The 23,293-nt window shown below is 31.1% G+C and overlaps 1 protein-coding gene across 2 annotated transcripts in view; it reads left to right on the top strand.

Annotated features, from left to right (window-relative positions):
* The window catches only part of LOC119831426 (elongation of very long chain fatty acids protein AAEL008004-like), a 31,146-nt gene that overhangs the window by 3,283 nt on the left and 4,570 nt on the right, over positions 1-23,293 (top strand). Inside the window, exons 2-8 of one of the 2 annotated variants that reach the window (XM_038354762.1) lie at positions 4,564-4,614; positions 11,906-11,986; positions 14,313-14,503; positions 15,888-15,968; positions 18,250-18,412; positions 20,630-20,766; positions 21,770-21,958. In XM_038354762.1, the coding sequence (XP_038210690.1) occupies positions 11,938-11,986; positions 14,313-14,503; positions 15,888-15,968; positions 18,250-18,412; positions 20,630-20,766; positions 21,770-21,958 (810 nt within the window). In that variant the 5' untranslated portion in view covers positions 4,564-4,614; positions 11,906-11,937. Of the gene's footprint in view, positions 1-4,563; positions 4,615-4,749; positions 4,975-11,905; positions 11,987-14,312; positions 14,504-15,887; positions 15,969-18,249; positions 18,413-20,629; positions 20,767-21,769; positions 21,959-23,293 lie in introns of those variants that run through there. The other variant, XM_038354761.1, reaches the window with a different exon arrangement.

Below are 23,293 nucleotides of genomic sequence, written 5' to 3' on the forward strand. Positions count from 1 at the left end.
GGGTCAAATTTTCAAATATGCCCATAATCTTTGTGATCAAATTGAAGATATTAGATTTTGTACATCAGGTATATATATATATATATATATATATGTAAAATAGATGATAACATTGAAACCTGATTGTAATTTTTTGTTGTCTGATCATGTGTTGTTAGGTTTAGCTTAATTTTGTCCAAAAAGTGACTTTCGATTGGAATCTCTATATAAAATGTCCCATGACTATCTTACGCCATTGCAAACCAACCGCTGTACGAATAATTTCGGATAATCGAAAAAGAACATTAGGTGCGAGTAAAATTCATCGATTTTCTGCGTTTTTTATTTCATTTTGTTATAATTTATTCTTTTTGTTTTGTTATTGTTATCGTTCATATTATTTTTATTACCTTAAAAATTATGATTTTTAATATTAAAGATAAATATCCTAGTTTATTAAATCATGGAAAGTTAGATCATAGTTAGAAGTTAATTAGCCTTATTTGTTTTCGAAAAGAAATAAAAACAAACCTATTTGAGTTAATGTAACTAATCTATTTATAATTGACTTTTAGTTGTTGAATTCATCAACATAAAATTTACTAATGTTTATCGACATTATTCGTTCTAAGCAAATGCGTGAATGGAAAATTGGTAGGCACTTACCTATATGTTAAAGTATGCTCCATGAATGGTCGCGTTGTATTATTTAAATTCAAATAAAATTTATTGATTAATATAGTACTTTTTGTTAATATTAAAAAAAATGGTATTATTTTGTTGACATAAGCATCACGCTTGTACTTGAGGTCAGTGTCAATTGTTGTGCATTTGTATCTGTAATAAGTCCAATGTTTATAATTTTTATTTTATGTATGTGACGCTTAGTCACGATGTTACCAAACCCGAGGTTTTGAATATATTTTCCTATTCAAAATCTTTATACTTATTATAGTATATGCATTGCATAAGGTCAAGTAATAATTCTTCTGAACTCCTGATATAATTTAATGAATAATTAATTAATATTTTATTTTTAAATAATATTACAATCATCTTAGTGAACGCGACAAGGCTACAAATTTATATTTATAAAATGTATATTATGTTTTAAAATACTTGAATAATAAAACAATTTAATTCGCGCTCAGTACTCACATAAGGACCAAAATTATTTCAAAACGCGGATAAATCAGTGATTCTTTAATGAGATATTATTTATTTAAACGCAAGCGCAAAGGCATGAGACTACATTTATTTTCAATTACTTTAAAAACATGGTACATGGTTATTATGCATACATATTTAACCGTTCTGCATATAATGTTTAAATCGAACATCTTGTGAGATGTACGTAGCTTTGTTTTCTTTCTAAATATGCCTAATAATGTAAACTATTTGTTTGTCAATGTATTTGTGTACAATATATAATTTCCTTATTATGTTTCTCGATTATAATACTCGGGTACCACAGAACCACCATTGAGAAATTTTGAAAGAATAGAAAAAAATTGATCACAAATTTTTATAAAGCATTTCAATGTTATAAAACTAAAAATTAAATTTAACGAAGGCCGCGTTCCATCGATACAATATTGTAATCATTAAAATAATGTTTCGTATTGGTTGTGATGGTTCTCAGTCGTCTCAATAGATGGCGTGGGGTGCCCCTAAGGCACAAAAAATCGAAAGAGGAGAAGAAATTCGATTACTGTGGCGGGATCACCGGTGGCCGAGAGGCTAGGCGTTGCTACGGTTTGGCGAAAAACGCGGGTTCGAATCCTGCCTCGTCATCAAATTTTTCTATTATTTCAAAATTTCTCATTTATAAAGCACTTCAATGCTATAAAACTAAAAATTTAAGGCTTACTACTATTTTTAACAAATATATTGCATCGTTTAAGACTTAAGTACGTACTCATCGCAAAAAATCAGCAGAAGGTATACATTTCTAAGTACAGAATATATAGTTTAAATCTTATTTAGAATGTACGTTACCACTGGGTGTCTGGATGAATTTAGTCCAGTTATGGCAATGGTATACATTAAAAATATCAAATCCACTAAAAATAAACTGTTTTTAGAGAGACAGAGACAGAGAGTAAATCTTTATGAATTTATAGCATTTAACGTCAAATCGAGGTCGGTGCCCAAAATACGTAGAATGTTTATTATAATAAATAAAAAATATTATTATAATGAAATACATTGGCGTTAAAAATGTTTTTGCTCCAAATTCCATTGAATAATTAGTATACCGTACACGGTCGATGCGTAAGCAAAAAAAAATCACGTAATCAGATAATATTATATTAATAAACCAACCTATATATAGATATCTATATATATCCACCAATCAGTAAATTAATATTAATATAACATGGAATTTTGTTGCGAGCGTTAAATCCCGATTACGGAACCCTTCACAGTGCAAGGTTTACCTCGCAGGTTTTATTTTTCATTGTTTATTTATATTAAGTAAAGGTGCCGTGAATGTGGTTAATGTTTGCCTTTTTAATTAATTTTCATTTAATGCGTCTTTATATTGTATGTTACTTATGCTTACTTTGGTTTGCAATATAATTTTACAATAGTCATTTTGAAGTTAAATTAAAATGATAGTAAATCAATATAATGTATTATAATAATTATATCATACAATAAAATACAATCTAAATATTTTTTCTTTCTCAGTTTTTTGTAGAGCCCATATATAAAGTACATATAACAAATATACATACCATTAATATGTAAGGTATTCTAAATCAATGCGTTATATGATAGACCTGTTTAATAGCATGCAATGACCAGTTATGACGTAATGTTCTCGAACTTTTAGCCCTTTAAAGGCCAAATAATGATGTTTCAATGTCGCTTCAATGGTGCCCTCAAAATCCCTTTCTATTACTCGTTCGATAGTATTCAATGAGTTTGAAGACAAAGAGCTATAGGTATGTAATTGTAGAAAAGGATATACAAGGATGTGTTTAGTTATTGAATGAACATTCGATTTCAAGTGTTAGATTTACTATTTTTGGTGCTTCATTGTATGTGCTAAATGTTTGAGTATATAAGTTTATTTCCTTGTTTTAGGAAAATTCCATAATTCACTTAATACCGATACGCATTTAAATGTTTGTTTATTTTTTATAAAAAGAACCTTGTTTACTCATTTTATGACGTAAATAAAAGTCTCGAACAAATAAACATTGAATTTACTTTGTCCATTCGATTGGTACACACTACTCATGCATTAGAACCCTTTTTTTCGTTATTTATTTTCGAACATATGTATGTACTATGTATGTGTAGTTAGGCCATCGAGACGTGATAAAATATGTAAACAATCTGGCCGTTACCAAGTAACACTGCAGTAGGGAGCGAATATTCGGTTGGTATATTATTTCGTATGCAATATTTCCATCGACGTCAACCGTGGCTCAATAGCTTCTGTTGTTGAGTGGTTTGTCATATGTGGTAGGTACAGGAGAAGGAGAAGTTAGGAATGTTTCGTTTTGACCCTAGTTAGTTTACTTTCGTTATCTAGTTTAGTTGGCTTTACTATATTTATGTAAAGGAACTATGTATGTCCATTTTATTGGCACGCCCTACAGTACATACCGCTGCTGAAATGATTCTTATATGTCATGTGGTTGTAATCATCAGAATTGTAGTAGTGGCTACATAGTAAATTAATGCAAATAGTGAAATAAAAAACTCGGGTGAATTTGTTCATTTTTTGTGGTAATATGGACATCTTTTATCATCCATTACCATAAATCTAAAAAAATATGTGATAAAATTATTATTAGGTATAGAAATAAAAATCCGATTACTAAAAATTCATGATCTGAAAAAAATCTAAAAAAACTATCTAAGCTATCGTGCCTTACCGGAAAAGTACCTGCCAATTTATTTTAACAAGATATTAGAAATTTATATTTTTCGAAATAACATATTATTTTCATAACCATGATTCATGAGTTTACAGTTTTTTTTTTTTTTTTTTTTATTGTGGGATAGGGAAGCGCTTGACTACCATCTCGCCTGCTGGTAAGCGTAGATGTAGTCTAAGATGGAGCGCGCTTCCCTAGGAGGTACCTGTTCACTCGACTTTTGAAGATCCCCAGATTGTACTCGTCAGGGAACACAGACTCAGGAAGCATGTTCCAGTCCCTTGCGGTTCGAATGAAGAATGTAGAGTCGAACCGCTTAGTCCGGGTACAGTGGACATTTGATTCGTTCGTTGGTACATACGAAATTATGTGTTAAATGATAATTAGATACTCGCAATAAACACTGTTTTTTTTACAGACTTTTATTTTAATTCACACATATAAATAATATACGTGACATCAATAAAAAGGTTTCTTAAATTTCTTTCACTTACGGCCCTATAATAAAAACCAAAGAGTTGATATGGATGTGAAAATCTTTCTAAATTCCGCAATTCTTGACCTACCGTGACTGTAACAGTTAGGTATTATTGTTTTATTAAAGTTGAATTCTAGGTTCTAGCTCATAATTAAAAAGTAATTGATTTACAATGCCAATTATTAATAAGAAAAAAATAATTCTTTTCAGATCTATCATAGTTTAACCACGGAGTCGAAGCCTGTGATACAAAATCAGTTGGTGAGTAATGTTTTTCGTATTATTGATAAATTATTATCATCGAGTGGGGAGCAGTGGGGTTCCACGGTGTCGGAAGCAGCCAGAAGGTGGTTGCTGAATATCGGTGGTTGGTATTGCATCAGTGACGTCTGATGACGCGAGCGAGCGACAGTCGCGCGTCGGCAACCGCTAGTAGTCTCAATCACTGCTTGCTGTGCCGTCGTGGAGCGTTTACACCTGCGCCCGCGCAACCGTGCAACGTGATACGGGAAAGTCGAATAGCTCTATTTTTTATTTGTATTCAATCGGTGATCACGCGCGCTAATAAAATTCCGAGGAGTTTTCGTCCTTACGCGCGTAACTATACCGGATAACAAATATGTAAGTATAACTGTATTGTATTAATTTAACTATCAACATTATTTCACGTATCGATAGCGTTAATATGTCGACGAAAGGTTATTTTTTTATGATATATCCAATAACTTTTTACAACTATTCTGTTAGTATTTTCTCGTGTTTGATTTTACTCGAGAGTATAATGAATAAATCGCGTTTAAAAGTCTTTAATTTCTAAAAACTATTCTGTTATTTAAATAATTTTATTGCTTATTTTCATCAATTTATAAATAGAGCGACAAGGTAAAATCACGTCTTTATTTCGTATAGATTAATATGCAAAAAATTTTACGTATATGGAATTTGACTTTGTGTCTCAGCCTCCACAAAACCTCTAAATCTTTTAATTAACTTCATCAAAAAACAAGCGTTTTCAAGGATGTTATTAATATAATATAGATTACAATATAATGTTGTTTAACATTGAGCATTTATTTAATATGTAATTCCTGTGAACAGCCTCGAATTTAACGTCTTTCTCTTTTTAAAAATATACGTGAATAACAAGATGTTCATAATTGCTTAACCATATACATTATTCACATATTGTGGCGTGGAAACAATCGTATTATTTGTGAGTAAATATTCTTAACTTCTTTCTATGCGTACCTATGTATGTCGGCACGCAATTTTACAAGAACTAACGAGACAGCTCTACTATCTGAAATCTAAAACTTTGCTTCTATATATTTGCAATAAGAGAAATACATTTTGTATGTTATTGATTGTAGAGATACACTGGGACAATTGTTGATGTATATGATAATAATTAATAAAAATTCCTATCTATATACCTCCAATAATCGTAAACATGTAGTTACATTTCATTTGTTTCACTTCCAATATTCTATTTTATATTATATGTTATATCTAGGGATTCTCTTATTAAATGATATGTACCTTTTGGTGGCAAATCATAACCACAGCCGACTTTTTGTGACTGACACGCGCAAGTATAAACGTAACACACCAACTGGTAAAATATCAGTGGGGTTGACAATACACACATATAGTTATAAAATTCGTATCCTTATTGTATTTTCTGATACAACTCAAGATATCATACGACGGAAAGGTTAAATGATTCAATGGAATTACTTAATATATATCGAAAAAATAATGAATTTTAATGTTGTTTAAAAAGCGTACTTTTACATTCATAATTTGTTCATTTATACAAGCAATCGTATCAGAATAGTCCGTCGACTTCCATGTAACGAATCTATGTCAATTTTAATAAAAATGTCTAGCAGTCGCATATCGTAAAGCGATTCTGTTAGCATTTTTGTTATGAAAAGTATATGGTATATGGTGTTCGTTGAACATGCACGCATTGTTATTATTAATTAAGGATGGGATTCGACCATAGCCAAATGCCAATACAATGAATTGTTCGCAACTTATGGCTAACGGCAAGTACAATGTATGTTACGTAAACGCATCGTATAGATAACTTTCTCACTTTATTATTATTTTATTTTCTAAAAATATTAACATACGTGTAATGCCGCATATTATCGATACTTTAAAAATTATTATCAATTATTTTTCTTTCCCAATATTATAGAGAGGTAAAGTTTGTGAATTTATGAGTTTATGAAATTATATGAGGTAGTCTGTAGAATATGGATCTATTTAAACCGATTTTAAAAATATTTTAATCAATAAAAGCCAAGTTGTCTGTGAATGTCATAAGCTATATTTTGTTTCTATCCCTAGTTAACAAGGCTAACTTCCGGGTTAAAGAGTTCCTCGTTTTTGTCAATATCTTTTATTTTTCTTACATTTTAAACCACGTTAATAAACCGGTTGATCTACTTATACTGTACTAGAACATTCAGTTAAATATAAGGACCAGAAGTTTTTATATATTTTTTCTTATTATTATTAAAGTAATTATTATGCTATACTTGTTTTTCCCACCTCATTGTGTACAACCGGTTAAAAACAAAGATGTGGTGCGAACATTATTCATGGTTATAGCTTAAATATCTATTCTTGAAATACTTGTATCCAACAGTATACCCTATATTTGTACCAATTATATCAAAATTCGTAAATCGAAGTTAATAGATAAGGAATGTTCAGTAACATTTACATTTTCTAGAAGCAGTTAGGAACTAGAGTGAATATGAATCTACAGGTACTCAATGCTCATTATAGCAAATTATATTATCCACGTATATTTATAGTTTTATAAAATACGAGAAATTAACGTATTCCGAAGAATAATCCGACTAAATCGTATATTAAATAAAATTTAAAAAGGTTTGTACGTAATTTAGACTAGACCAAATTATTAAATTATACAAATTTGAATAACATTAACATAAAAAAAATACAACTGACAAATTCGCAAAAGCTGTCTTAATAATTATTAAGCAAGAAGCATTTACTTACGTTCAAAGTTTACAGAGGGAGCAATATTGTAAAATTTAATTTTTTTTAGTCCATATGTTTGTTACTCATAACTTTCATTAATAACTACCTTGTAGAAGGCAATCAAATGTTATTGGTGAATTTGAGTTTTTCTTGAATTGCAATTATTAAGTTATGTTATGTAGATACTAATTTGTTTGTTAATCCTGATTACCTCTGCACATTAGTTTGAGACTCAAGGTCACAACTTACAAGGTTTGTTTTGTTATGAATTCGCTATATAATTTTTGATACTTAATTAATGTGTTCTATTCCATTATCACGTACATTAGTCCGAAGATTGTACGAAGATAATGCTTATTCATCAACGATGTGGCAAAAATTGACGTATTGCGTAAATAACTATCGTTAACGAAATTATTCTAATATTATATGTAGTAAGTAAGTAAGTAGTGATCGCAATTTCATCTGAAATATTTTATCTGGAATTGATTTGATGATAAAACGTGTTCCTCCAAACAAGTTACGTACCTACGTCAACGTTAAAAAAGCAAATTCGTTTTAAGTTATAACACGGTATCTTCCCGCGTTGATTACATTTTTGTCTGTTTGATGTTTTTTTTTTTTACGGCTTTACTATCCTTACTTATTATTATTGAAGTGTGGAAATGTTTGTTTTTTTTGCACAAATGCAATTTCGCAATGAAGCTATTGCATATTAGGGTTTTTGTGTCTGGAGATAATGTGTTTTCGAAGATGCATATGAGTGTGTATTGCTGGAACCCGTGACGTCACTCACAAGGTACCCTAGTATAAAGTATGCAACGCATAAAGGAATACAAACACTATATTTCATACAGGTACAATAAACTAAACTAAAATCATTTAATTTTTTTCTTTTATTTTCTGCTTTAAATAGTAACAAATATCCGTACGACATACTAACTTTCGCATTTATAATAACAGTAAATTTATTTATTGTTAGGATATGAACGATTCAATTTTAATTCACTTAGTAATTAATTTATGGCGCTTTATCAGTTTCATCTTTTAAGTGTCCTTCTTCTTTAACTGTCAGTCTCTGAAACTGATTTGTAGATTATAATAATGATTTCAAGAGCAAATACTTAATTTCCATAAGTGATATAGAACTAAAAATGACGTAAATAATTAAAACATTTTCGTAAAAGAAGTTCCGATTAAACGAAAAAATATTGACGTCTAAAAGTAAAAGAAATTTTATGAATGGAATCTCTAAAAAGTTTCGTACTGACGTTTTTAAGTAAACATTATTCAACATCTAGTACAACATGTAGGATATATGTACTTCAAAAAGTCGAATGAACTCTTAACCTCTATTTAATTCTACCAGCTTGGTGGATTATGTACCCTCAACTAAATTTACGCTATTTGATTACTTCTCAAAATAAAAACGCGTTCTTAAAAAAAAAAAACAATTGCAATCATTCTGGTTTTTTGGTCAAATTATTCTTCAAGCAACATAATTTAATAGTGATATATGTTTTTCGTTTAATTAATAGATTTTCTTTGTAAAACGCATAATCTTATTTTTTAAGCATTATACGCATGTGTGCGTGCTGTCTGTGCCGACAGAGACGTACGAGACGTACCGACGTTACGTTGATTGTCTGAATGTTTGCGTGCTCCATTCTGGTTCTTCTAGTCTCCTTAAAGAGTCAACTCTTATTTCTTATCATTAGTCACAACACACGATTAGTCATGGTTTTCCGTTAACGTGAAAATTGTATGATATCGAAAGATAAGATAAATAGAATTATAATGCAACGTGCCCAACGTATTCTTGATTTCCATCAAGTGCCTACGCTAAAGTTACTACCGTAGTAAGTACATAGTAAGTACCTACTCGATGCTTTATATATAATACATTTGACATTGATATATAATTGTGTATTTGTCTAGACAAATTATCAGCGTAGTTAAAGAATGTTGCGTTGCTAATACGAGCATTTATCTATGCATCGAAGTTATGATGTTTTTATAGTTTAGATTGATTAGACTCGAGAAACTCTTTGTACCAATTATCGTGTATCTATTTCTAAATCATCAGTTATTGATCATGTTATTGATTATTCTAAAGTAAATAATCTTTTTTAAAGTAAATAAACAGATTAATTGATTTTATTTACCTTGCATATAAAGATACAAAGTCCTGAAATCATAAACTTTAAACAGTTTCGTAGACATTCGTCGTAGTAAAGACAAAAGAAAAATTTATATTTAACTAATAATTACTGAAATATAGATAGGTATTCATATAATAGCTCAAACTGTTTGTTATGGTATGCTGTAGAAATTTCTATAATACGTACTTTCAGTAACAATAGACACGCGACGTCACTGATAATTGCATTATTGAAACTTATTTCGTATGTATTTTTGTAACAGTCACACTAATTGCTAAATGTAATTTGGGTCATCAAAATAATTTTTCATTAATAATTAATTTTTCATAATGTAATGCTCTGGTTGGTATTCACCTTCAGCAATGAAGTGAAATTGTGTTTGAAAGAATACATAAACATCGTTTCGTACTCAAAGGCACGTAACATATGTAACGCAATGTTTGAGAACGTTCTATGGGATGAATGTCGAGGAGTGGGGTGCGGCTCTGTGGCAGTGGGTCACCGGTTCCACAGGGCGAAGCGGCCGCGGGCGCCGGGCGGCGGGAGTCTGGCGCAATGTCCTTACGTAAAGCGCACGTTGCGGCCCGTGCGCCAGCGCCTCGCCGCGGTGAAAGTTGCCGCTCCGCAATTCGCAGGCGATACGAGACGAACCACTGTCACCTGTTTCCTTTCCTCCTCCGACGGTTTTAAGAAATACCGAGATCTCAACTATGTTATACAATCAAGCGAATTAGCGGGTTGAGCTTGCGTAACTTTGAATGACCGACTGACCGAGTCAAAAACATAGTATGACGCCTTTATCATAGCTTTTAACGACATAATAACCATATTGATGGCTCGAATGCCTAAAGAACGTTAATACAGCGAAACCTTATAGTTCCAAATACTCAATTTACTTTCATGTTTCAAGTGTAAGTGGGAGTGAATTTCGCTTCGTCCGAGTCAAGGTCGAGCATAATAGCTGGTTGTGTAAGAGTGGACTCAGTGTTAAGCGGGATCATTGTTGTTTTTGTGTCAGTGCTCTGTGATCTTGATTGTTTGTTTTTTATTTTGTTCGAATGTTTTATGCGAAAGTTTGTTGAAAAAAGCGTCATCTACGCTGATATTTTCAATCATTATTCTGAATTTATGTCATATATATTATCATTCTTGAAAAGATAGAAATGAGGTCAAGCTTATCTTAGGACGCCTTAAATTCTTTTAGAATAGTTAGTATCATTTAATAAAGCTACTATATAGTAAAAAAATAAGTTTATGCAAATTTTAGAACATATATTAACCATTATTATAACTAACACATTTAATGTTTTAACCAAAAGCATAGGTTGCCTTCGAATAGCTGTTCTTTACCAGACGTTGTGGAATCCGAACATATTAAATAGCCGCTCGTCGAAGTTTACATAGGTATTACATACATCATATGAGTTGCGAGCTATTTGTATCAACATTTCTAGCGTTACCATGTAATAATGTTATATGATAGCAGTTCATGGAACGTGACAATAGCACGAAGCGGTATAAATAATAATGCTTAAAACAAAACGTGCTAATATCTGACTTCCGATGTTTTGTCAAATTTGCTCGTGTACTCACCAATTTGTGGTTCACTTACATTTACTAAACACGAGGCTTACGTTTGCATTTTACATCTACGCAGGGTTCTATTATTTATGGTTGTATTTAGTTTAAATGTTATAATTTTAGGTAATTGGGTGATTGCGTTTTTAATTTGGCCTCTTTCTCCTCGTAACCATACGACTCATTGTGGCGTAACTGCCGGAAATTCTCTTAATCACACATTCTGTATGCGAAATCTGCAAACTACTAGTTTTTTAAGGACAGTGCCGTAATGTTAATGTGATGCTTCCGCCATACAACACTCGACACGGCCACGGCACTCGATATAGTATCAACATAATTCTGTGTGAATAAATATTAGTCCTAAAATAACAATACACCATATTTCCATATTTTCCGTGTCCGCCATATATGTTTTTATATTCACGTAATTTATTTGTTAAACATAGCAATGACAGAGGAACCTAATATAGTCATTTATTTTATAGGTATTAGGTTGTTTTCATGAATCTCTTCCTTATAATTACATATCCGCTTGACACGATTAATGCAATATGAATAATAAAATTGAACTGCTTATGATTCATTTAGCTATAATGTGGCAATATGAAATTTCAAAAGTTTCAAAGTCCATATTATTATTACGAATTAAGGTTGGCCCTCAGCGGCCTGAAATAAATGGCAAGTCACGGAATCGGGTGGGTCTACGCCGTTATACTAACTAGCTTAATTATAAAAATTATGTCATATCGCGCCCATGTGACTAATATATATTTTTTTCATTGTTACAGATATAATTAGTTGCTAGGGGCCTATTCCAAAGATGGAGAGTGTATATGCCTGGTACAGAGATCTGTTAGACAACAGAAGTGGTGAGTTTAAATCTAATTTAATTTAATTCTTTTTAGGTTCTTGTTATTTCCACGTTTTTATTGTAACTAAGATATAATTCTATGTAATTGTTATGTTATTCTGTATATTCATAACAATGACATAACGCACAAAGTGCAATTATATCGCAGTTATTCACAGTCACTAGTAACACGATCCTAAATTCTGGTTGTGGTAGGTTACGATGACGCGTACTGGCTTAATCTTCATAAGTCTTGTCAAGTCACTGCACAAGTATAGGAAAAACTATTTTATATAACGATTAAAAAGTTGGCAATAGCAAATGACTAATAGCGATCTAGAATAACATGGATAATTTTGCGTAAAAAAAGCTGAACTAAACCTTTTTTTCCAATATATTACAACGCTAATAACAGCTAGTCGTGAAAATTTATTAAAATAGTAGTGATAACTAAGGTATCTACGCACTACAATGTACCGTGCTATGACCGTAATAGGAACGTGTCAGGATCGGATAGCGACACGGTAAGCTCTAATATGCCCACGACGTGACGGTGCTGATCGTTGACGGACTACTATCCTATAGTATAGTGGGTATAGTCTTCTCAGTTACTTTTCAATACAAATCATTTTCTTGCCTGACACCCTACTATTACGGTCATAGTCCTTCATGTCGAGTTTTATTGTCTGATATTAATATATTGTTCTTAGTTTTGCAAAAAAATGTCTAATTGCATAATTGCATAAATATAATGTAAGTAAATATATTCTCAGGTTATTTTATATAAGGCTAATTGTTAGGATCAAGGTAAATTTGTGTTATTTCCGTAAATTATTACACTGAGGTCAAACATATACATCGGTTACGGTAAACCACCTCTGATATATTTTCTGAAAATGAATTATATAAAATGTGTTTTAAAACGTTGATTTAAAACAATTACTGTAAAATATAAAAATAGTAATTATTTGATAGAAATTTATTAGTTGTATAATATAATGTTTCTGTAAAATGTCCGGGTATATATACATACGTATATATGCATTCGATGCGCTCACCATTACGTAAATATAAACAATGTAACCATAATTCATAATGTTGCTTTTTGTCTTTCAAGAATATGTTTATTTACCTGTGTGAAAAGTTGAGTTATAAATTGAGTTTCCTTTACAAGGAATTATTAACACAATTTATTACGTAATTTTCGTAAAAAAATTGTGTCTGTACATTGAAGATATAAAAAATAATAATTGGACAGGGTATAAAAACAGTTATGGAACACTGCTACTACTGCTGACAGTAAAAATTTGAATATCTGGACCTCCTGATGACTCCAGATTCCATCCATACACTATAACACAAATAGAAATGGTGTCTTGGCAAAAGTTGTTCAGTTGGGTGGTGTTGGGTTGATAGGCATTTTCTGTTGTAACTCAATTTTGATATTTGGACCATTTTATTTGAAATTAACGATACGAACGATATAACGCGCTCGCGGGCACCAGCTAGCTATTAAATATGTATTAAAAATAGTAGCTATATGCTTTTTATATAATATGGAGCTATTACACCATCATTTATCTTGGATTGTATAAGTGACTAATATACGTGATCCATTTTAAATTACAATTTAATTTAATTTAAAAATAAATTATACCTCTATATTGCATTATCTAATAAAATGACCCATAGATCTATGGTCCAAGATAAATGATAGTTTATTATAGCCCTTTCAAATGACTTCTCACTTTTCACAATTAATTTCATAATAAAATGACACACATTGGAAATACGCTATCTATATATACCTATCCATGACACAGGATTAAGAGTTTCCTTGACTTTTAGCACAAAATTCATTAACATTTCTTCACCTTGCAATAACTTGAATTTTGTTGCCAACATAGTACATATTATTGGCAAATATTTATAGCTTCCGCTTTCCAAATAGGTTTAATTCTCATATTTATAATAAGCGTAAGGTAACCGCAGTAATTCTGTACAGTGCGTTGACCAGGGTGCGCTTACGAGCGGGCGACCTCAGCCTGGGTCTGCGATATCAAGCCTTGGCTACTGAATGTTGAAATAATTAAATAGGCACTTCCTTACATTCGAAATGCAATTGGAAAGTCATCACCTCCCATAAAATGCTTTATAATTAACTTAACTTTTTGGTAAACCAATTTTTATCCCATGTTCTAGAACATCACTTTAATCTCAGCACTAATTTCGTAATAATGTCCATAAAACAATCCTCAATTGAATTGAAACATACAATAATATAGACTGAAAATTCGAGTAGGTATAAAGTACTTAGTATGTCAATATGTACCATTCTGTTCCAGATCCTCGTGTGAAAGACTGGCCGATGATGTCTTCCCCATGGCCCACATTAGCCGCGTGCCTGTGTTATGCGTTCTGCGCAAAGAAACTGGGCCCGTCGCTGATGGCTAACCGCAAGCCGTTCGAATTGAGAAATACCCTTGTAATATACAATTTAGCGCAAACAATATTCAGTGCGTGGATATTTTATGAGGTGAGTCCGTATATGATTTGACTATCATTGGCAGGAATCAGTGTCTTATTGAACGATAAATCAATTGCTCAGTAGATAATAAATACTTTATCCATTTATAACCTTAACACATTTATGCTTTATATATCAAGGTATTATAACTATAGTGTACGTTAAATGAAATAAATAATAATTGTATTTAAGGTTAAGGCGAGTAAATAAAGATATCCGACAGTATTTTTGTTATTTACGTAAGATCGAATTCTTTCAATTTGGATATCTGTGTAACTTATATTTTTATGTCATTTTTTTCAGCACTAATATCTCTGTAGGCTTCATATGTTTTTAGGCTTTATGTTTTTTGGAGAGTTTGCCATCAGCTTATGAATATACAATATGAAAGTTTAACGTAATTGTTAATAAATGCGAAATTAATATATTGCTATATCTAATACCACATTTCGAGTCTTTATATCGGGCAACTTCCAGTTGCAAAAGCAGATTGTAGGATGTTAACTGAACTATCTTGTGGCAGATCTGTGGTATTCAATTGTTTTTATTCCATGTTTACTTTAACCAGATTAAAACATTATGTTTTAGCAAATATGTATCTACCTGAGGATAAGTTCATTAATATTTATTACGTATGTATTTATGACTCTAAAATGAAAATAGTATATAATAATATAAATAGCTTCTTTAACGTAAATAATATCGATTTATTCTTTTTACACGTGTTTATCTAAGTTGCGCATAACATCCGAAAACGTTCGTTAACAAATAACACCTTAAAATGTTGTTCAGAAATATTAGTATGTGTCCGAGAAAAATAACATAAATCACACTTTTACAAAAGACTAAGGTTACTTTACATAATAAAAAGTACAGTTATTATATTTCTCGTCAAATTATATGCTAGGATTGCAAAACAGTTTATAAACTTATTTAATGTTCTGACTTATACTTATAATAATAGCGCTATATATTATTTATTGGAGTTTTTTCCTTGATTACTTACTATATTCGATCTTATCATATTTAAGTAAATAGCACCTATCCGTTTGAGTGGATATTTCGTTTTTTAACAAATTTATGTTTATGTTTCAAGATTCAATTGTCTCGTTTAAGTACTACATAGTCAAATGCTCAATACATTTTTTAAATAATAGATTAATATTGTACTGAGATTTGTTAATGCAATCAACAGTAATGATATCACTTAATTATTCGTTCCAATTAGATCATAATGTCGAAACGAACAGTGCTATTAATTACATAATAACTGCTTGAAATCCTTGCTCTTGTTTTTTGTGTATGAACCTCGGGATAGGTGAATTAAAATTACCCAAATTATCGTATCAAAAATCGCAGCATTGTACATATATATTATTTATTTATTACACAGTACATGGCAAGTGGATGGTGGGGTCATTACGACTTCAGGTGTCAGCTCGTCGACTATTCGCGGAGTCCAAGAGCTATGAGGGTAAGTTATATAAAGTATTAGACAAAGAAGTATAAGACCGTTGACTTGAATTGCTAAGTCATTGGGCACTTATGTCTCTAAGTCGAATCTATCTATCTATACACGAAAAATTCACCTATGTCATTTCCAACGAACTCAATAATTCCGGCCTTGCATTCGTTGTATGATTTTAAATTATATCATTGCAATTGTAAGCTCGAGCTTAAATTCGAAACCATGCAACATCTTATGAAATACCTGCATATATTGAAAAACAACGTTTTATTATGCATGCATATTTAATCCATGGAATAAACCCATATCAAAAGACACATGAGAAGAATTTAATTTCAAATCTATATTGGATATACATATTTTAGTTAATATATACTAAAAACATTTCACGCGGATATACCGCGCTGAATAATATATTAAAAAAAATAGAAATAAATCAGGATAATGTGTTTGAAGCAGTTCTTTATCTAAATGTAAGGAATTCTTTTGAATGTCTTCCGTAAAGTTCATCATAATCAATCTACTTATTATCCAACGTGAGTAGATTTGTTTAAACCACTTCACGAATATGTATTGTGTATAATTAGAATAACCAGATTTCTTGTCGAGGCATATTCGTATATAAAATAACGTTTTTAAATGTTTCTTATGTAAATTAAGTTGCGGGACCAAAAAAATATTAAACAGTTCAACTTGAAGCGTAGGAAAATTTTATCATGTATTTATTCTACTATATAAAAATAAGTCGGGTTTTCCTTCCTGACGCTATAACTCCAGAACGCACGAACCGATTTCCATGGTTTTGCATTCGTTGGAAATGTCTCGAGCTCCGTGAGGTTTATAGCAAAGAACATTCAGGAAAAATTTCAACAGAAAAGTGTGAAAATCATTTTTCACATACAGCATTTTTCTGGTGGCGAAACGGAGTTCGCCGGGTTTGCTAGTTGGTTGTAAAAATGAAGAATACCTAATATAAAAGTCTTTTCATCGTACAATTATTTATAGTTGATTTAAATATTTTTGACCTAATTGTTTCTTTATAATATAATGTGTAATTATTACTCAGTACTTTTAAACTTAAACAAACATTAAAAAAAAAAGTTAAAATTTTTTGCATGTTTCGTGGTGATGGGTCATAACATCAAAAAGAATGTATTGTGCAGATTCAAGCTTTTTTTTATATTTCTTAATTTCTAATACAATATTTATAAAAAAGTAAATAATATCCAATGCACAATGCTTAATATTAAGCTTCAGCTTAGAGCTCAAGACCAAAAATGTATATTTTAATGTACATTAATAAAATATACATTAATGTTCTTACAATGTTTTATTTGCGACCTCTAAGTTAATTACCTTGAAAGTATTTTTTATTATAATCCAACATTTTTACCTGCATGTATTATGTCATAACAGTATTATGTAAAAGCAAATCATAATTTGTAAGCATGTATATATGCAAGCAAATATATATGTGTTTTAAAATATTTAACTAGGCTGAAATCAAAATCAATACTTCAGTCCTTTAACGCCAAGTACTTACATTATATAAATATCAGTTAGTATACATTGTCTATGAAGAAACATGCATGCATAGGTAATGTGATGAACATGGAAAAATTTACATTTCATGACAATTGATGTCATCATTTATTTGTTTGATGTGGAATTCTGCTTGTCTAATTCTATAATCTAGAAGATAGTCATAACGAAGCTGAGTTTAAAACCCATCTGCATTATCAATCTACAGCTTAAGTCTGAAATCGAAGTTTCAAGTCGGTTTTCGGAATAAAACTAGTATTATTATTTCTATTTTCTACCAATAAACTTATTTGTATTCAAAAATTAATCGTCTCATAATTATATTATTCTTATAAAGTAGTCTATTGCGCATCTTAAAGATATGTTTCAATGTCTTAATGCATTTAAATTCAAATTTAAAATAAAATCTTAAGTCTATAATGGTATTAATTATAAAGTGTAGTGCGGCTGAATACAAAAAAGAAGTCATGTTCCTTTTTCTCTTTAGTATTGACTTTTCCATTTGTAACGCACAGACTGTTGATATCCTATTACACTCTTATATATCTATTACAAATATATACCTATTACAATCTTATATCTGGATAATTTTAAACTGGGGTAACTATTATGACGATATTTTCCGATCACCCCTGTTCACAATTACCCTGATTGACCCTAGATCTAATCTAATGTTTTTGATGTCCATTTAGTTACAATATTATCCCATGTAGGAACTATTTGAAATGAAATCAACGTCCCCCAGATGGCGAACACGTGCTGGTGGTACTACTTCAGCAAGTTCACGGAGTTCTTCGACACGCTGTTCTTCGTGCTCCGCAAGAAGAACGAGCACGTGTCGACGCTGCACGTGATACACCACGGTATCATGCCCATGTCGGTCTGGTTCGGCTTGAAGTTTGCACCGGGTATGTGAGACGCGTTTTTTTTTTATATCATTGTCGGTAATGGATTGCCTGATGGTAAGCGCTACCACCACCCATGGTGAACATTAGCAGAGGCGTGAGGTCGATTTCAGACCTTGCGCCTACAAATGGATTGCGAACTCATTTGAAAAGGAATAAGTAAGGATTGTCGAGAGAAATAGAGTAAAAAACTGGGAAGGGTTAGGAAAAGGATATGGGCCTCCGACTCCCCCACTCACCGAAAGAAACACAGCCGTATGCTATTACACGCCGGTCTTCTGTGGGGATCTGCTACTTTCCCAATGGGAGCTGGCCCAATTCAGGCCGATCGTGCTCGAATAATAACACATGCAATTCTTTTGTGTATTTTTTTATCATGTATGTACACTTTTCTTAGTGTATGTACATGCTGTATGGGAGTTTTATCTTATTAAGCACGTGTACGAGAATAAATTTATGTTATTTAAATTAATGAAGTAAAATAACGTACTTTAATAATTATCGAAGCCGGTTTCACTACTTGCTGATAATGTATATTGATACATAGTCAATTTTGTAGATATTTGTGGTAGAGCAACAAACTGTCAAGTAGTTAAGTATATGGAAATAAAATTATTTTGATGCGCCATTGAAAAAGTCAATATAAAGTTTAAATTTATTACCTCAAGATATAATATGTCGCACACTTTAATGCCCTTCATAATTACACTTTAACTTTAACTTTATCACAATTAATGTTATGTGTTACTATCACTAATATATTTAAACTAATTTGGTTATTTGTAAATTAAATAATATATATTCAGTTACGATTGAAATGTTATACATAAATAAACCATAATACTAATTCACTTAATCATTATACATATGTGCTGAAATCGTCAATAACGACACACACAGTACAACAAATCCCTGGGTTTTGGCCAAAGGAAAATTCATATATCTCGAAAAAGTAAATATATGTAAAAGTTAAATCAGTCAGAAACGATAAAAACTGTACGATGTAACATGACTTAAAAAATGTAACTATCTTACAAATAACCTTTAATCACTTATTAATAGATACATTTATAATTCGATTTACATTCCACATCGAATACTCAAATACACAAACAATACAATTAAAGTTGGTACATAATCAATAAACATTATGCAAGGCTCAACAGATCGTATTGTTTTAAATGGTAAAGGTTAAATGTAATTTGTGTAATTTGTTAATTGAATGAAATTAAGTTATCAGTAATTGAACCAATTAATCACTCATCCTCTTTAATATATTCTTAGTTATATCCCAATTTAACTGATAATGCATAAAAGATGAACGATTTATTAGTTTAATTGTTATTACTTAATTTCATTGTTCATTGAAGTCTTCGGACACTTTACAGTATCTTTTTATAATGTGACAATTTGCTTTTAACAAAACAAATCTGAGGACCAATGTCATTGTTCGGAAAACATAAACTCACAAATACACAAACTTTGCATCATTATTAACACATCTTATATCTACCAAAAGTATTTTTTATGTTTTGTACGCGACTAAATTGTCAAATAATAGTTAATGTTACATATTAGCACTATTTGTTAGCGTAACATCCGTATAGATGAATACATTAATCGATAAATAAATATTACGCTATTCCATGAAATTAGTGTTTCATGCGTAAATGAGAAATGGGTTTATACATTAGCCATTTGTGTATCAAAACAGATATACAGCGGTGACTTCAGTTTATTGATATAACTATTTAGATAAACTTTACATCTATCGATGAGGAAAAATACATTTATTGAAACCGATCCGAACTCTTTAAACGTATATTCATAAATAACGTATTATGATCATATTAATGTATAATCTTTAATTTTTTCTGTCGCCTTCCTTTAATTACTTCGAAATACATGATATATTTTGGCAATTACTCAAGGTACGGAGGCGGAAATATGTTCGTGATTTTTGAATTTATTTGAACAAGATAACGTTAATTTAGAAAAACGTATAAAAAATACATCCGAATAAAAAACAAGACAAGGCAGTCTTTAGAATATTAGTAGTGACCTGGTATACAATAAAAATTCAGAGTTCTCGATATTCATGATCCTCATTTAGTGTAATTTTTATTTATAAGGACGTGCAATTAATGATTTTTCATATGTGATAAATTCATCTACACATGGTAATGCGAAATATAAATAATATGAACGTGTTTTTTACAGGTGGCCACAGTACATTCTTCGCACTATTGAACACGTTCGTGCACATTGTTATGTATTTCTACTACATGGTGTCGGCAATGGGACCGAGGTACCAGAAATATATCTGGTGGAAGAAGTACCTCACTGCCTTCCAAATGGTATGGATTTCAGTATTACTATCGTAATTATATCTTATTTGCTTCGCCCCGTGGTTTATCCAACGTCATACATGAACGACTTTATAACATAGCTTATATAATAATATAACCATTAAATGGACTATGTAACACTGAATATATTTCCAATCCGACTGGTAGTTCTTGAGATAGCGCATGCAAACAATAAAATTTTCAGTTTTTATATTATAATTAGTATAGATTGTTGAATGTAATATTTACTTATGCGTCTAGGGAAATGATTTCTTCGTTCTCCATACAAACCTTTAAAGGAATAGAATAGCATTAAAATTACATTTCTTATTTGGTAAGGTTAGGTGAGGTCGTTAACTGACCTTAAGATTCCTTTAGCCTTATTTATATTGTTGTTGTTATTTTTCGCTAATAAGTTCATAAATAAGTTCATAATCATAGAAGTGAAGAATACATTGTAGCTCATTTAAACAAACATGTATTTTATTTGCACACCGCGTGCTAAAACTTATAAGCAAGTGTTATTTCATAAATATTTAGCAGTTTCCGTATCAATCTTATCAGTTTTCACTAAAAAACACTGTTAATAGATTTTTTAGACTTTACTATTTATAGATTAGATATTTTTCTTCATTTTATTGTTCTCATGAAAAGGAGAGCTTTTTTTGTGTCTAGGACTATTAGCAAATTTAAGGCTTCAATGTTATTTCATTAATATACTTATATACATACTGTTAATGTCATTATTTTATAATCTGTCTATGTTATTTTTGCAAATTTTTACATTTGCATTTTTAATGATTGACATTTCATACTATCTGCATATTGTCCACATTCCCGCTGCACCTATCGGTAAAGTAAGTCGTCTCGAGAAAATCACCTTCTACAAAGTATTACAATGTATATAAAAAAATCCGTTTACCTATAATAAATACCAAATATATTTATTACATGAAGCGTTATATACAAGTAAGGATTTGGGATACAGACAATGACGTTGCGTTTCCCGCAGGTGCAATTCGTGCTGATCTTCAGCCACCAGCTGCAGGTGCTGTTCCGGCCGTCGTGCCAGTACCCGCGCGTGTTCGTGTACTGGATCGCGATGCACGGCTTCCTCTTCCTCTTCCTCTTCACCGACTTCTACAAGGCGCGCTACAACAAGGGCGAGAGGAAGGCCAGGATGAACGTGGGCCTGTGCATGGTGAGTCCAATGGGGTGTATCGAGTGGAAAATTTGTCGAACCACTTCGATCGTAACAACTGTGGTATACAATTAGCGGCAAAATAATCCTCATCGAAACTCCGCCTGGTTAGAGTTCGGGTGCCTTGTAAATACGACTTTAAGTCATCCGAATAAGGATGAATTTACTTTGATGTATGTAGTAGTATTTATCAGCTAAGGTCGTTAAATTTTTTTGCTGGTGCGTAGTGGTACTTTTTGTTAATACTGCGGTGAGCGGGGAAGGGGTAAAGCAAAACGATATATTATGTATACTGATCATACCAAATCACATTACACCTTAAAGTAATACCAATAAAGTTGATTTTGCTTTAATGTGTGTTTCTATCGAAAAGAAATAAACTAAATCTTGATAGATATGGTTCGTTTCCAACAGTAAGATAATTCTTTAAATTAGTGAAACAGTTATTGAGTTAATAAGTAACAAGCGAACCTATCGCTTTAGCAAGGGATCTTTATAACTGGATACCTATGTGTAATGTAGTTTGGGATGTTTTACAAATAGAAACGAAGCTAGTTAATAATAGTGTAATATTAAATCCAGAAACAATAACAATGGCCTCATGTCACCACAAATCTACATCAGAATGTGGTTTCTTTAAAATTGTTATTAACATTGGGAAATACTTAAGTTATTATAAATGGTTTGTGTTGAAATAGGAAAATACCGTAATATCAAAACGTGAGATGTGGTTGAGATTACCTTATAGGTATTGGTTATCTGTGGTTAATATACTTATAGGCATAGGCATCTGAATTAAGAATACCTAATTATAGGATTGCATTTAGTTGAGAGTAACCGATTTTTATCTTACTTTACACACAAATGGTACTTGCAATGTTTAATAACTGCAATACAACTAATATAAACACGATATATCAGCAAAAAGTAAACTGTTAATATTTTTATTAATTAATATTTTAATGCTTTATCAATACGTTTCGAACAGCAAATGCATATTTAAATTCCATTATGATATGCCTACTGTACCCAGGGTTGACTTTCGGCGAGGGTACTTCTCAACAGTGAATAATAATTATAATAATATATGTTAATTTCACACACATAATATCCATAATTATATAATTAGGTACATATGTTTGTTAAATGGAAATTTATAAATTTTCTTGTATTTGCTGTTCGTCATTGCGGAGTTCCACCTCCCACCAAGTCCAAATCAGATCAATTACTATAAGTAACATTGTTACTAAACTTACATAAGTGGGTATGCTAAATGATAGCTCGATCGAATAATGAAACCAAGTTCTTCGATTTTCTTGAAGTATCTTTCGAACT

This window comes from Zerene cesonia, chromosome 13, assembly GCF_012273895.1.
Source record: "Zerene cesonia ecotype Mississippi chromosome 13, Zerene_cesonia_1.1, whole genome shotgun sequence".
Lineage (NCBI taxonomy): Eukaryota > Metazoa > Arthropoda > Insecta > Lepidoptera > Pieridae > Zerene > Zerene cesonia.